The following is a 16,616-nucleotide window of genomic DNA, read 5'->3' on the forward strand; positions in this document are numbered from 1 at the left end:
ATACACTGAGATTTGACAGGAATGCACTGCAATTCGTCTATTTTGTCTGAGCCCTGAATACTAAGTGACAGCTCTCTCCCCCTCTTCTTGACACTGCAGCTCACATCTTTTCAAATCCCTTCCGTATTTGTGGAATTTAAGTCAGAATAAGTCGTTTGTCTAAATACTAACACAAAGAAGCTTTAAAGTCACTTCCACAAGTCTAACCGAATTTGTGTAGTCATCTACGTACTCCCCCACTTTTTACATATTTTCATACTTATTCAGCTGCAGTGCTGAAGTTTTCAACCCTCTATAGCGGGTTCTTAAATAAAAAAAATAGTTTAGGCACCTGTAAAACTAATTTATTTCACAAATCATTCATACATTATTCATAACTTTTAAGTAAAAAGTATTTAAATTGAAAGTAACAAAAGTGTTTAAAACATAATTTTAATAAAATCAATTAGCTTTCAACAGAACTTTCACATACTTTCATTAAGCTTTTTCCATAAAGCACAAGTATAGACATTTCAAAGCAGCAGTTAATTATAACTTACCAGATCTTTACAATGTTTATAAAACTCTGTCTTTGGAAAAACATACCATGAATAATATATAAACATAAATGGCACATTGCAAGTTTTAGACAGAACAGTAAATGAAAACTTTATGCACATTACCCAGATTCTGGGGGCCTGCCTACACTGGGAAATAATCCGTGTTACTAGACGCAAGGGAGTTTTAAGACTGATCTTAACAAGAAGTATTTCAATGTACTTTTTTTTTTTTTTAGTTAAAAAGCCTAAAGGTTCCAGGGTAAACATATAGTTCGCCTGATTTATTTTAAAAGCTGTTTCTAGTAAAAATCACTTAATCCCCCAAAGGCAAAAGGAAAGGAAAATACTAAATTATTACTGGGTATTTCAGGAGTGGAGAAGTATAGTTCTCCAAGAAAAGTTCACAGAGGAGTCGGAGTTGCTTTCAAAGTATACAGTAGTTCTTGTTTTCAACTTATCCTAGACAGGATGTGAAGCATTTAATCACAGCATCCCTTCAAAAAGAAAAAAAGGGTCAGTTAAGGTATTTGTGGTTTCACTCATATACATATCAACCATTACATATTTAAAATTAAAAATACTACACAAATTTAAGACAAAAAGCAATAGTTTGTCAAATCAGGCTCTTACTGGCCATCATATGTTGAGTGCCCGCACATCACCAGCTAAAGCAAAGGCTCAAGCCCCTCATATCCGCCCTTATTTTTGCACTCAGACACATGCTACAACACAGACCATGTTGTTAATTGTTCTGAGCACGCTGAGTGGCTTAGCAAGGGTCAGGGCCCTAATTCTCAAAGGCTGGCCAGCACAGGCAGGGCTGAGGAGCGTGCCAGATCCAGACAATCACCAAAGCACAGGTGCTTTGAGTCAAAGCCACTTCTGAGTTGCAGACAATTGAGAAAAAAAAGGCACAGGCTGAAGGGTTTAAAGTGTATACCCTAACAGTGCAGGATAAAGAGCAGGCTCGGCCTAGAAGTTTGAAATATCTTAAAGGGTCTATTTCTTTAACCAATAACTAATAAATTCTCTTTGGACTGTACTATTTATTCACTCTAGTCTCCTTCATTTTTCATTTCCTTAAAAAAACGCATCAATTTATTAAGGAGAAGTTATTCTGTTGTTAGTTAATTTGAAAGAAAAAGAAAAATGCTCTCATTACTGCTTAAAAGTTTTTTGTCACGTCAGCAAAATAGCCACCGTTAACCGGAAAAAAAACATAAGTAAATTGGTGCTAAGAGTAAAACATTAACGAATTTCAATCAAGTAAAAATAACTTGGCTGGAATCAAGATAGATACTTTAAACAAAATACATAATACTGTTCTCTAGCACCTGACAAGGCTTAAATAGCTATTTTCATATGAAAGGCAGCCTATTCAGGAAGTTTATGATGGCACTCCATGTAAGCAAGTAACTCCATAGTCCTTAAAGACATTACTGTATTACTGAAAGCAGCCTGTGGAAAATTCAGTTCTTTAGTGGCCCATAAAATATAATAGCCAAAATAAAAACAAAAAAAACCCTGAAGTGATGAATATAACCTAATCATTTTCAGAGCTGAAAGTACTGCAGGTAGAGAAGAAAAGGCCAGAAGAAAAGGCTTGTAACCAAATTCTCAGGTGCATAGGCTATCTTTCAGTCCTGAAAATCAACTATGGCATCAATGCGTTCAAACAAAATCCAAGAATTTAAACAAAAAAAATATTTTTAGGATGAAAAGCATAATGACATTCAAAAGAAAGTTACAATATACTTTATTTGTATCTGAAGTTTGTACCAATTGTTACTTCTAGTTCACCTATGTCATTTTCTAAAATTAAAACCAGGAATGTTGTGTTTCCATATTCTGAACTTAAGGGCTTTCTTCCCTCTATAACAAAGATTATCGAGTTTTTGTTAAAATGGAATTATTCACTCACCTTGCAAAAGGAATATATGACAGACTATACCTGAAAAAAAAGAACAAAACACATATTTGACAAAGTTCTCATGTCCTTCAGACAGCCCACTTTCTGCACTTTAGTCCAGCACTAATAAAAGCAATCTCTTCTACTAAAACTTTAAACATGATTACCTACTCAATTTAATGCTTGCTATTAAAAAAGACAACAGAATCAGACAAGAACTAAATGTACTGAAAAGGGCTTCCTGGCTTACTTTTTCCTTGATTTCTCATGTAGTTCATAACTTTACTCACGCATAAATTCAGCTTTAAAAAAAAACAAACACAAAAGCAGATTTATCACCACCATAGGATTCAAAAGGAACGGAGATATCTGTGCAAAATTATATCCTTCAAGACAGAGGCACCTTTTTCCAGTATACATTACTATGAAAATACACGTTTGTGTAACTATACAGATGTACACTGTGGTAAGAATAACATGCCATGGTTATGACACTCAAACAGCTGACACACTGTCATCCTTTGAAACTTGCTTCTCACAAACACAGCCGTGGGCTATGTTTTGTCCTCATCCCCATCAAGCTCTGAGACACTTAAATGAGAAGCTGTCTGCTGTAAAAAAGTAAAACACAGAAGGAAGACTGCTAACGCTGTCTAGTACCAAACATTAATCTGGGCCCAGCACAGTGCCAAATGGTCCCTGTCCTGAACAAACACAGTTATTTGTGCTCAGATTTAAGTTCTGTATAGACACTATGTATTCCGGGCAAGTTCAAACAAGAACTGTGGTCAGCTGGGATCGGCTAACTTTTAGTACCTAGTAATTCACCCAGCACAAGGAGACCAAGTAGGTGCAGTTGCATCTCCTTGGAGAAAGCAATAACTTCTGAAAATTCTGCCAGGCTTGCATTCATCAAACTGTGCTCACATATTCCCAGGCCTAGCCCCTGAATGTACCTGTATGGTCATCACAGTACCTGCTGCACTAAGTTTACCTTCCCACACCCACCCACTGAATATTCTCAGGGACAGGACAAACCCTATAAAAATGTGATTTAGATTCTTCCGCTTCAAAAATGAAGATTTAGTTAGAATTCAAAAAAGAGGGAGTAATCGGAAGCAGGGCATATGAATACACAGGTACTTTTTCAACAGAGAAAAGGCATGACAATTTTTGCCTACATTTTCCTTTCGTAATGCCTCAAGAGTCCATACACTGCAGAACGTATTTGAAATTACTATTTTTACAAAAAGATTGCATATAGATTTTGCTGAAGTTACATAATGTAGCCTAGAAAAATGTGTGAATGAGCCTAGCATTTACATTATACAAAGTGTGTGTACATACATATAGGTTTATAAACATGCAGGTGTAGGGAGAGAGAGAAGAAATCAAAACGAATCTTACCAGGTCATTGCCAAGAACTGCAATATGCAGAATAACAACGCCAAACCTTTTTTGTTCCACTATATCAAAAATAGAACAAATATTGCAAATTAGTTCATTTCACAGAAGTCTATACTGTGGACAAGTACAATAGCCTAGTAGCCAAAAATTTAGTTAAGTGACGATGCTTAAAATCTCCTTGCCTTAGCTTAACTAACTCCTCCTTTCCATTCTAACAACTCTTTCTACTCTCATTTATCTATTGCTCCATCAGCACCGTGCTATGAAAGTTGTCTCTAGCTTTGAGAACACTTAGAAGCATCAATGCTAACACTTCCATTTTCATTCATGCTATATTTATGCAAATACAGAGTACAGTATTCACTTCTACATAAAATGTTAACTGGCCCATTTTTCAAAATGATCACCCAAAGCTATTTGCTCTGTCTCTCAGAACGTTAAACTGATTAAGACAAATAAAGGAAGAATCTGTGGTTTCTAAAAACCACTACACTTTTTTTTGACAGAAGTATATAAAATGTTTTAAGTTGCTTTTCTCAGTTCTTAGGCCAGGGGTCTGCAAACTGAACTGGATACTCTAGATTTTGCACTCTTATCCACATCACATGCAGGTGGAAGGACGCATTTGTTTTGTAATCAGCAGGGTCAGACTCCACCCAAACAACTGCAGTCAGAAATCCAAATCACACATATGAGCTCATCTTTTCTCTACAACTGAGCTGAATTTTAAAATCATAATACAGTCAATAAAATAAGAGTTCGATTGCTCTTTAGGGGAACAAAGTATTCTCACTTACCCAGAATACAGCGCACAGAGTCAATACTAGACAAAGCTGGGGGGAAACAACACAAAAAAAAGAATGAATATTCAAATACACATCTAAGCACATACAGTACTGCTTTCATGTTTTCAGTGGATTACCAACATTTTCAAGAATTGACTCATGAAACAAGTAGAGTCAAAGACTGCCGGATTACCAACATTTTCAAGAATTGACTCATGAAACAAGTAGAGTCAAAGACTGCCACACAGTGATTATACACTGAAGTTCATACAAGTGTTTTCCATGAGCACAGTATGATGTGCCCCATGGCCAGAAGTACTGGGACTCATCTTAGAAGAAAGGGGAGGCAGGAACTGAGATCAGAAACCAAAAGCAATATAAGCAGGTCCGTGTAGTCGTGTGTCAGGACTATCAAGTGGTGGACTTTGATGACAAAGCTTGTTTGAAAACACCCAAATACCCTGGGAATCGCTATTCTACTAATTTGGTGCACAGTATTGTTCTGAATCCACTGTTCATAGTATCAGTTTCTGACAACACATACGTGCATCACAACAAACAATTCCTTACTAGACATCCATTCTTAAATATGGCATTTGGCAAACACAGGCTCTGCTGCTTCTGCCAATTATTATTTTTGTAAATCTGACAGTAAAGAAGGAAAGGCCACCAGGGATCAGCTGACTCATACACAGTGAAAAAGCTCATGTGATTTATTCAAGCTACTCATGCAGCTCCTTGTTAATCCTTTTTAGCTGGTAGTTTGTACTTAAAATTATAAATGCAATCTATCAGGATTTTAAGGAAAAACACTATTTATCCTATCCTTATCCTAGAGGGTGGGGTTCTTTTTTCCCCACCCTCTTGGAAGAGGAAATGATGCTCATGGAAGTAAAGGAACCAAGGACCTCACAGTGCTGAGCTGCAGAGTTGAACATGTGGTTTCCTGGACTTCGGGGGGAGAAATTTTTTTTTCAATTGCTTTGAAAGCACCGAACCACTAAGCTATACAGACCAAGCTCCTGTCAACAAACAACTGTCAAGCAAGACTTGGTGACCACTGACTTCTCAAAGTAGATGAAAAGTCTCTCTCTAGCCTTGTTCTTGAAGAAATTATTTCAGAAAACAAGTTCAAAGTGATCAACCTAACATTAGTATTTAATAAGTATTTAGTAATGAGCAGTTTACTCCAAATTATTAAAATTACAAATTTCAAACTCAACAACAAACAAGGTCATAAAAAGAGGTGAAATTGTCTTTATGATATAAAGGTGTAATCAGCTTGACTATAATTACTTGGTACAAACAAAATGCAGATTTAGAAATATCCTCCCTTTCCCAAAGCCTCAAAAATTTTAGCAGAAGAAGCTAGAAAGAAAAGTGTATTTACCAGCATTACAACTGTAGCTACTAATCTTTTTGGCTCAAACATCGTCTTCAGTTGCTTCAGTGGCCCCATCAGAAAACATGTACTAATGGGAGGGAAAGAAACAAAGAAATAGTAAACCGCATTCAAATAAACCTTTGCAAAAGACAAGAGGTAATTAACCATTTTTTCCCACATTTAGATAATTACAAAGCTCAGAAAGGCATTTCAGTGCTTATCAACAGACACCTCTTCGGATGAAAGGTGAAGTAACTGTGAATTTAGTCCTGGAAGCAGCTCACATATTAAATCATCCTGGGCTATGAAATTCTTTCCAAATTCATTACTATACAAAGCAGAGGGTTGTCAATTTGATTTTGAGACTGTTTTAAGAACAGACTTGCCAAAAGAATGCACAGAATTCAAAGGCCAAACTTCTGTAGAAAATATGATTAGCAGCAATGTGAGTAGCTACGTTTAAGATTACAGAAAAGCTCTACATCTTTTCCGAAACTCATCAAGAAAAAAAAAAGAAAAGCTCAGTAGTTTGTACTGAATCCTCCAGCTTCCTTCTTCTCAGGTAGTTAACCTGAAGAGGGAATGAAATTCATCATCAGCTCTAGGTTTTATCTGTTCATCCAAAGAAAAGCGATGCAAAACAAGAATTTACAATCATAGGAATAATTATCTGTCTACAAATATTGAGCTAAGTCGCTTCCTTGCCTCTTGTTGAAGCCATTCTGCTTTGCAGAAAACGTTTAATGAGAATGAGGATCTTATAGCCTGGTGGTGGTCTGAATGCTTTACTATACTTTACTACGGAACAAGACACCCAACCTTAACTCCTTTTGTAGTTAATATTTATTTAGACGGAGTAGAACAGTCAGTGAGCTCTCCACCAAGATCAATCGTAAGTCTGGTGAACTAGGTATCTTTTAGAATAGAAATGTGGGGATACATTTCCCAAGGAGTAAATGGAACTATAATTTCCTACACCTAGATGTTACTCTGCTGTTAACTTTATTAATACACCTCCCTTCATCTTTTTTTTCTCTTTAAGTCACACAGATAGACCAGACCTCAACACCTCATATTAAATTTAAAAACATCTCAAATATGAAAAATATTTTAAATTCACTTCAATCCAAACTAACTTTTCTCAGTATTTCTCATCTTGGCTGCTGTGCCCTAAATTAAATTAAGGTTAAATAAGAAACCTGAAAAACTAGAAGTAAGAATTAGTTAGCTAGAGGAAGTATAGAGATGATGAAAATTCTGCAGAAAAAATGCAAGAGGCTCAGAAATCCTAAGATAGGCAGAAAAAAATATAGAAAGCTAAATGATTTGATGCTAGCCTGGTTAGCATTGAAGGACAGACATCACAAGAAGAACTTCTCCAGAGAGGTAAGAGAATCTAAAGGGTGCAGAAAGGCTGGGAGAGCAAAACAAAACAACCAAACACCTGAAGGTCCTCCACTTTCACATGGTATTTCTCACACGCAACACATTCTGAAGGAGACCTACCCATCAGCCCAGGGAAAAATCAAGTAAGTATAATTGCTTCCATGGGGTTGGTAGGAAATTACAGTAAAAACAGGCCAGAAAGGACTATTTACAAGGGGTGGTAGCTTCATTTTTGTTTGAAACAACAAGTTTAAATCTTCTTGTCAAGCTGGGGTTTCCATTGTCATCTCCTAATGCTCTCAGAGCACAGCTGCCTGCTGTTTATATCTAACAGAATAACTGAAAGGGAAGGGGTCCTCTTTTTACTTCTTTAGTTAGAATCCAGACTAAAAGCATTTTCAGCATTTTTCTAAAACAAATACCGATCTGTAAAAGTTCTCCTCTTAGTTCACAAAGAATTAGACTTGATTAGTACAGAATTTCTAAAATGCAAATTTAATTTGAAACAGTGGAAACACAACACAAGGTTTAAAAAAAAAAGCAAAGAATAGAAGGGAGAGAAAGGGGAAGACTCAGTTTTGCCTAATTCCCAGTACTAGCTTAGTACCTCAGAAAGACTTAAGACATAAGAAGTGCAAAAGATTCAGCCAGCAATTTGTTATTCAGGCTTCAGACGGGGGTTGTGATGTGTCTACAAAGCCATCACGTAAGACATTACGCCAGGGCAACAGAATATGATTAAGTGATATTCTTTGATTTAAAGAACTTCAAAAGTGTAAGTAACATTCTATTAGTATTCCAATATCATATGAAAACAATGTTGTTTATACACAACAAATATACACTTCAGAGTAAAACAAATGTAAATGTAGATGAAAAGGAGAACACTTTCCTATTAATAATAAAGAAGTCATACCTGGCCAATGCAGAAATATTTCCCAGGGTATAAAACACTGCAAAAAGCTTGATTCCCTTCGGGAGCCATAGCAATCCTGTTCCCTATTAAAAAAAAGATAGGATTTTTATATGTTTGTAATTAGTTAACTCAATTTATTGAGATTTTATAGCCTAGAAGTTTATTTTAAGAGATTAACCATTTAACATATCCCAGCAGAGAATATTGTTCTCAAATTTGTAGTAGACAATATTCAGCGTGCTTCTGTTGCCACCTACTGGCAAAATAATGTATTGATTTAATGTATTTTGCAATAATTTTTACAACCAAGCTATGTTTACTTATATTGCTCATAATGGTTATTTATACTGTTTACATTATTTTTATGATATTTTCAGTTTTGTTAAGAAGCCCTGTTTTCAGTTTTGGTAAGTCAAGGCAATCTGCCTGACAGTCTCCACAGAAACTGCAAGTGTTATCCGCACACACAAAGAACATCTACATCAAAAGCCATGTTCTGTGAAGAATCAACATCCTGCTTCATAATGAGAAAGAACTTAAAGAGCACCGTGCCCACAAAACCCACAGACTGGATACCTCCCCCAGTGTTACTTCACCTGCATCTGACACACATGCAGATACAGAATTGCTTTGTACTGCAAGTTACCCATGTCAGATTTTGAAAGACATAATCAATTAATAAACTCTGCTTTTCACTGCAGACCTGAGCCTCCTGACAAGTTCAAGAACTGATTTTACAGTCAGCAAATCATTTGTTCAACAGGAGTGCAAGTTTTTCAAGTATCATCATGCTACAGCTGTCATCACCCACTGATCTGTGTGACAGGTTATACCTGTAGTTTCTTCAGCCTTCAAAAATCTTTCAAGCTTCCCCTCCTTTTCCCCCTTTCATGAAAGAGTATAAAAATAAGATGTGCGTATATTAAAGAACAGCAAAACCTTCTTTCTACTGCACCATACATATCTAAGAAACATAGCACATTGTCAGCGTTCATGCCTTTCAGTAAGAAATTGTTACCCTACAATAAAAACACTATGCTGTGAATGGAAGAAAGATGGCCCAAAATGTGATTTACAGACCAGCAGCCCCTAGCTGCTAGTTATACATGGTGGTGTCCACACAATCATGTATGATGTACGAATATTAACGATGTTATTCCCAAGAACATTAATAAAATACAGGGAAAAAAAGCTTTACTTACAAGAATAGAACACACAACACCAGCAATAAAACATATGGCAAACCACTTGACTCGTGTACTAAAGCTGAGCGTTGAGGCATCAAGAACCTTAAGAGGAAGAGAGGGGAAAAAAAATAGTATTACAAAACCAGTTTCAAACTAACAGTCTTAAGAACATTTTTTCATTAAGTCCTTAGTTTCAAACGAGCGTTTTTTCAGCCAAAACCAATTATTTTAGCTTGATTAAACACAATTGCTTGCATGTTATTTTTTTCCCAGTTTAAGAATTACATTAACAATTTGGAAACATTCACAAAAAAGACAGAACCCGTAAAGGTATATGCTGGCACTCAAGCAACATTGCTCCACTTTCAAGCTGCACTTCCTTTCCCCTGGTAATTACAACTGAAAAAATCTCATGACGGTACCAAAGCAGAACAAGCGGACCTTCTGGCGGGGTGCTGACAAATGTTTGTTCAATGCTCTATGTTCCTATTGATGATACCACCGTTTTCTATTACTAGACAGAATCCACTGTCCATATTCCTACAAGTATCCTTTGCAAGCATTACAATTCCTTTTCAGTTACTGTTCCTTACAGGGTGAAGGTACGGACAGATTAACACATCTTGTCTCGTCAGACAGTGAATTTGCTGAAAGGGATAATTTTTACTTCCTGTTTCTCCGGTGTGATTCCAGAACTTGCAGGGCCCCTTGATGAGCTGAGACCAACCAACATTGCCTGAGAAGCCTGAAGAGAACCAGGATTCCTTTCACTTTGATGACTGTGTCCCATGCTAGACTAATGAGCCAAACCAGCTCTGCGAGATGCCAGAAAAGCAGCGGGGCTTCCTGCCTACAAGGCAAGAGGCAGGGCCATAGGGCTGGCAGAACTGCGCCTTTCAGCAGTAGCTCACCTTGTCCACCCATGCTGGGAGATCAATGAATTCCACCTTACTCCAGGTCACTGAAGTTAACTATGCTCTCTATTCTGAGCTGCTCCATTAAGAAAATTGTTGCTTCAGCTTACATAAGCTGGCTATAAATCTAACTCTGTTCAGGTGACACAAGCAAACTTGTCTGCACTTGTTATCTGTCCTACAGATACTTTCAATCAAACATTATTAATCAAATATACAACAGTTAGGGCTTCCTTAACCAATGAGTTTAATGCTTCTCCCACTCTTTTCAGAATTTTCTCTTTCAGGTAGAGGTAAACGAATGAATGAGATTTGTTTACTGCTTAGAATGATTTCACATCTGTATGAATACAGAACCTGTACCGAACTGAATCAAAAGGAGGCACAGACAAGCACACAGTTATGGCTGCAGCGAATGAGTCTTTGGATGTATGTCAACAGAGAATAATGGCCTGGGCTATTTCCTACTTATAACCTTATTTAATCAAATTAAATACCTCGAATATTTACTTAAGAAGGAAGATCAGAATACTAAAAATAAACCTGTTACACTTGCACATCGACTGAGCAGACGTACTGCTGCCATACAGTATCGTTTTGAATTTTTTCTTCTTTGTGTTCAACAGTCAAGACAGAAGTTTCCACAGGATGGAAGGTACAGCTTACCTTGTTTGTCCCAACTCTTTATCCTTACGTATGCATTAAAGAAACAGACAAAAACAGTAACTGAAAGACAGTTGAGTATTCAAAACCATTTTTGACAGTCATGTTCCTGAATGCCTCCATGGGTGAGAACTGCAGGAAGAGCTGGTAGTGCACAGCTGAAGATGCACACTCAAAACACGCTTTGAAACATGTTTTTTATCACACCGATTCATGCAACTAACCACACTTCCACAGAAAGCAGTAAAAATCCTCTCTCTTCCTGCTCTGAAACAAAGTGCGGGATGTGCTGATACTATCAGGGCACCCAGCACACACATTGCAGATCACCTGGATAACAGGGAAAGCTTGAAGGCAAATAATGCCAGGTGTATGAGTGTATGGAGCAAACTGTTGCCACTTAGTGCTATTCTACTTCTAATAGCACTGTTTGGTGGTCTTGAAACATCTGTTCTTTTACACAACTACCAGGGAATTACGTTTTCCACATACATTTAAAAAAATTCATCTTAAACTCATAACAGTTATTTGGTCAAAAAGCCCACCATAAACAAATGAACCATACAAAGACCCAGAAAAAAACATTTAAAACATGATTTTAAAACTAGTTTAATAAATTTTGTAGATTTAATTCTTAAAAGCTTGGACTGTCAATGTGCATGAACTGCAGGAAGATAAGCAGCAGCGTGAGGGCTGCCACAGCATTGCAACACAGCATTCTCTGTAATAACAGAACTAAATAATTTAGCTGGCATTAAAATGAAGCCTGGCCCTCCAACCATTCCTGACATCACCACTTTTTATGTTATCACGCTGAATGTCTCTTGAAATCACAGAACTCCAGTTCCTCAACTGCATTTCCTTAGTTCCCAATGCTTGCTACCTTCTGGGCTTAGTGGAAGCAACAGCGCCGGTTGCATTTCCGCGATGCCAGTTTCACCCCACAGTAAAGCACCTTGCAGCAGAAGCTGAACAACAGGTACATAGCTAAAGCACTTAAATCATGGTTTTCAGCTTATGCTAAAATGCTAGGTTATGATCCGTAAAAAACAAGGAACTGACACGGTGCCTATTCTGCCCAATCTACTGGGAGAGCAGTAATTTCTAGAGGAGGGGCTGTGAGACACCCGGAAATAACAGCTACACACCTACGTGCAACAGAGACTATAAACCAGAACCTTAAAAAAAGCTAAGTTCCAGCAGCAGATGCAACAAAGAAACAACACAATTAGGACTTCTTTTAATTGTCTGACAAATTGCAGTGCTAATCCTAGACTTCAGATAACAAGAGCTGGCACTACACCCCACAATATTAGAAGAAACTTTTACTTAGAAGACTGACAAAATTGCCAGGTAAATTCTGCATCTGGGGAAAGATTCATAAGGGGAACTGTGAAGGGGCAGGGGTAAGGGCACACACCCACTTGCTGTAACTCTCAGCTGTTTGTTTCCAAACAGCAAGAAACACAACCAACCGAACAACAAAAACAAACAACCAGAAATCAACAAATAACCCGCCCTCGTTTTGCTAAGCTTTACTGTCAAACTTCCTGGCAAGAAGCAAAGATTTCTACTCACAGGAAACTCCAGAAGAATTATTATATCAAAGAAGTGACGTGGGAAAATACCAGGAAACCTGAAGTGGAAACTGGAATCCGGAAGGCAGACTTCCTGAAATGTAAGGAATGGTCTTGCAACAGCCCAGCACACCAGTTGCAAGCGAGGGAAAGCAGTCTCTTAACTTGGCAGCAGACACTCAGTATGGACACCCAGTAAATCACATGAACGATAATCTGCAAGGCTGCCTTTGATCAAAAGCGTTTCTTGTGGTTTTGATCATCTGAGGCTCCACCCACATACTTGTGTGATCTTATAAAAGTCTTCCACATGGGCACAAACCAGAAACAATAGTGTTTCCACTGATTTTAAGAAGGATTCTATTAGTTAAAAATTACATCTTTCCTCAATAGGAAACTTACAAGTATGCAAGTAACGAAGAAAATGCAATTTCAAAGAGAGATTTTTGCAGGATTGAATTCGTAATCAATGTTTCAACAGTTTTAGAGACGCATTTTCATATTTCCTTATATGCATTTCTATCAGAACCTTGGAGTAAAACAAGAAGTTTAAACATCTGGTCTACTCCTCCTTGCTAAACACTGTATGCTTTCAGTGGTTGCCAATTGACAACCATCAAGAAACCAGAAAGCAAGCCATTGTGTCAAAAGTAACGACATTATATTAGTTTGGTATTGGTAAAAATAAATGGCATTATGTTATACTGACATCATCACTACACCGGAATATTTACAACTTATTATAGGTTCCTGTTTTTGTAAGAATTATTTCTTCTTCCCCCGTTGATCATCACTGATCTAATTGCAGCAAGACAGGTCAGGTCAGCTTTCTGAAGACGTTAGAAAGTACATAAAGACTTCATTGAATCATCACACAATCGTCTCACTGTATCATCTCACTTTTCCTCTATTTAACAAGAATTGCTGCTGACCTCATGGTTATGGTTCTGCAAAGATCAAGAGTGAGCGGAATACAGAGATACCTATGAACATGAAGCATATGATGGCTGTTATACAACCAGCAGCTTCTCCTATGAGGGTCATTGTTTTTAACCAAACGCATGAGTCAGTTCTGGAAAGGTCATCTAAAACATTGAAACATTTCACACGCAAAATGCAGAACCTCGTATTTCCCTTCACAATGTCACCTCGTTAGGCGTCCTTCTCTGCATGGCTGCACGTACTTCTTTGCTCTGTTACACACACCTTTAAAGCAGCCAACACCATTCAGCTGTAAAGCTGTAGCTTTGGAGAACTTCACATACAAATCCCCTCACTAAAAACCAACTCGATTTCCAGTGCTCCAAAAATACAGAGCTACTTCACCAGAAACCTACAACCATGAACTTGGTTAAACACCTGATTTTTAGTTCTGTGGGTGTTTAGTTACTTTAAAAAAGACCTTTCTGGTTCATTATCTCAGCACGAAGCCCCTTTGTGCTATGCCAAAGGCACATTAAATTTGCATTTTTTTATTCTATTAGGTACTAGGTAGTTTTTAAATATGTACAGATTCTTGCTGTTTGAAGTCTTCTGTGGCTATAATGTGAAATAATCAAACCATGATATAGCTTAATTAGTTACTGACTTTAATAAATGACATTCTTATCTCAGTTTCCTCCTTCTCTGGATATACCCCTCAAATATAAAATTATTAAGTATTCAAATTATTAAGTATTCTGACATTTATCTATGGATTGCTGCCTTGAAACAAACATCACAGCATCCAGTAAAAGAGAATTCTAAGTCACCATTTGTCTCATGTGAAATGCACCTGGAGACAGTAGATTAAATAACTCTCTCGGAACTGAATAAATGCTAATAGGAATAAGCATTTCTTTGACAATCTCAAGGTCTTGTTTGGGGTGAAGCACCCCAAACACCAGAAGCTAGCTCGGGTGTGAAAGGACACAAATGCTGCAGTGCTTCCAGAATCACACCAGGTCTGGAAGCACTTGAGGTGCTTCACTATAGCAAAGAGGCCAAGCCCACAAGCCTCATGGACCAGCACCAATTCTGCACAAGACAGTTGAAGCATGTCAGCATCAAGCTGCTTGAACTAGTATTATGCCACAGACACCAACTGTATTGGGACTGTGCTAGTTCACTAAAGCTCCGACTGAGGCTGCCCCACATTCCAGCTTCCTCCACCATGCTCCAGCATCCTGCAGCACACAGAGCCAAGGCCTTCCGTACCATAGAATCATTAAGGTTGGAAAAGACCTCCAAGATCATCTGGTCCAAGCATCCCCCTACCACCAATGTCAGCCACTAAACCATGTCCCTAAGCACCAGGCCCAACCTTTCCTTGAACACCCCCAGAGGGACGGTGACTCCACCACCTCCCTGGGCAACCCGTTCCAGTGCCTGACTGCTCTTTCTGAGGAGAAATGTCTCCTCATTTCCAACCTGAACCTCCCCTGGCGCAGCTTGAGGCCATTCCCTCTAGTCCTATCACTGGTTATCTGCGAGAAGAGGCCGACACCCAGCTCCCCACAGCTTCCTTTCAGGTACCTGTAGAGAGCAATAAGGTCTCCCCTGAGCCTCCTCTTCTCCAGGAGAAACAGCCCCAGTTCTCTTAGTTGCTCCTCATTAGCAGGGAGCTGAACGCATAAATGTGGAACTGGTTCTTTACAAGCACTCTTGGCATTACTTCAACCTGCAAATGAAATCTGAAAGCCTGAAAACTTCCATACCCAGCACGAAAATAACCGTGGAAGGGGAATTTAGGAAGCAGAAGGGCCGCTTAACCGATCACGAAGCGCCCAGGGCACGCAGGCAGAGCCCCGGCAGGCCAAGCAGGCCTGTCACCGCCAGCACGGCGCAGAAAGCACAGCCGAGGCTCCCCCAACCGCCGCCCCGCCGCCCCCGGGCCCTGCCGGGCCGGTACCTGCGCCGTCAGCCCCTGCTCCTCGTCGTCCTGCCCGCTCAGCACCCGCCGCAGCTTCTCCATGCCGGGGCCGGCGCCAGGACCGGGACCGGGACCGGGACCTCCCCGCACGGCTCCGCACGGCTCGCGGGCCCCACCGGAAGTGCCGGTAGCCCCTCCCCCTCAAGCTCCGCCCCCGGCCGGGCGGCCGTTGGGCGCGAGGCGACCGTTGGGCGTGAGGCGCAGGGGGGGGACGGCAGCTCCGCTGTGAGGGGGGCTCGGGGCGGGCGGGGAGGCGAGATAAGGGCTGTGGGACTGCGGGAACGGGATAAGGGCCCCTGGTGGGGCTGTGCGGGACGGGACCTTCCCCTCACCCGCTCCTCTCAGCAAGGAGAGGGCTGCTGGCGTGCTTTCCTCCTCACGCACGTCTCTTCTCTGAGGAAGCGTCTCTGTGCCTTTTTGGTGAGACGCTTGGGCGCTAACCGTGCCTTTCAAACCTCGTGGTAGGCTGTAGCACCTCAGGTAGCTTTAAATCAAGACCAAAACTGGGAATTGGAGAAACAGCTGCAGACATGGGTGTGTGAAAGTAGGCAAACAACAGCAAAATGGCACTCTGTGAGCCAGCCAGCATGGCCCGTGGCTTGCAAGGATCTGAGTAGGAAGGGGAATGACATGCCCGTGACCCTCTGAACAGGTGGACAAATGAGGAAGAGGGAGCGGGTTGGTGGGACGGAGGGCACCAAACCATCCCTCCAGGATGCAGCAAGCCCACAGATGCCAGGAGAAAGACAGAGGCGCAGGCAGTGACCCCACCTGAAGCCTGTGGCCACCAGCTCGGCTTGGGCACGTTGTGGGCATGGGTGCCTTGCAGGTGCAGGAGGCGGTGAGTGGATGTCCTCGGTGATCTCCGCAGCTGGCCCAACAGTGTCAGCACGGGAATGTCGCTGGGTGGCAGCTCTGCAGGGAAATGGTTGCTGGCAGGAGTTGCTGTTCCTGCAGCCCCTCACCACCCTGATACCCTGCTCCCCACATCCTGACAGCTCAGGAGAGGGAGGGAGAAACCTCCTGATGCTTCAGGTG

The 16,616-nt window shown here is 40.1% G+C and overlaps 1 protein-coding gene across 2 annotated transcripts; it reads right to left on the bottom strand.

Moving 5' to 3' along the window:
- Positions 1 to 322: 322 nt before the first annotated feature.
- On the bottom strand, positions 323 to 15,727 carry SFT2D1 (SFT2 domain containing 1). 2 transcript variants are annotated; one of them, XM_035539009.2, is made up of 8 exons: positions 15,558 to 15,726; positions 9,529 to 9,615; positions 8,327 to 8,409; positions 6,031 to 6,112; positions 4,653 to 4,688; positions 3,856 to 3,914; positions 2,461 to 2,490; positions 323 to 1,033 (listed from the first exon to the last, which is right to left on the bottom strand). In XM_035539009.2, the coding sequence occupies exons 1-8, from the start codon at positions 15,618 to 15,620 to the stop codon at positions 994 to 996; spliced, it is 480 nt and encodes a 159-aa protein (XP_035394902.1). In that variant the 5' UTR covers positions 15,621 to 15,726; the 3' UTR covers positions 323 to 993. The 2 variants fall into 2 exon arrangements, with proteins under 2 accessions (XP_035394902.1, XP_050565882.1); XM_050709925.1 differs by lacking the exons at positions 323 to 1,033; positions 2,461 to 2,490 and adding an exon at positions 2,726 to 2,750 and having other exon boundaries at positions 15,558 to 15,727.
- Positions 15,728 to 16,616: the final 889 nt, after the last annotated feature.

This window comes from Cygnus atratus, chromosome 3 (assembly GCF_013377495.2).
Source record: "Cygnus atratus isolate AKBS03 ecotype Queensland, Australia chromosome 3, CAtr_DNAZoo_HiC_assembly, whole genome shotgun sequence".
NCBI classification, from domain to species: domain Eukaryota; kingdom Metazoa; phylum Chordata; class Aves; order Anseriformes; family Anatidae; genus Cygnus; species Cygnus atratus.

Excerpts from the sequence above, each read along its gene's own strand:
- SFT2D1 (XM_035539009.2), bottom strand. The coding sequence starts at position 15,620 with ATGGAGAAGCTGCGGCGGGTGCTGAGCGGGCAGGACGACGAGGAGCAG. Across the intron at positions 8,410-9,528 it reads GTGTTGTGTGTTCTATTCTT|GGAACAGGATTGCTATGGCT; the intron begins GTAAGTAAAGCT and ends TTTTTTTAATAG. Across the intron at positions 3,915-4,652 it reads CTCTGTGCGCTGTATTCTGG|TGGAACAAAAAAGGTTTGGC; the intron begins GTAAGTGAGAAT and ends TTTTTGATATAG.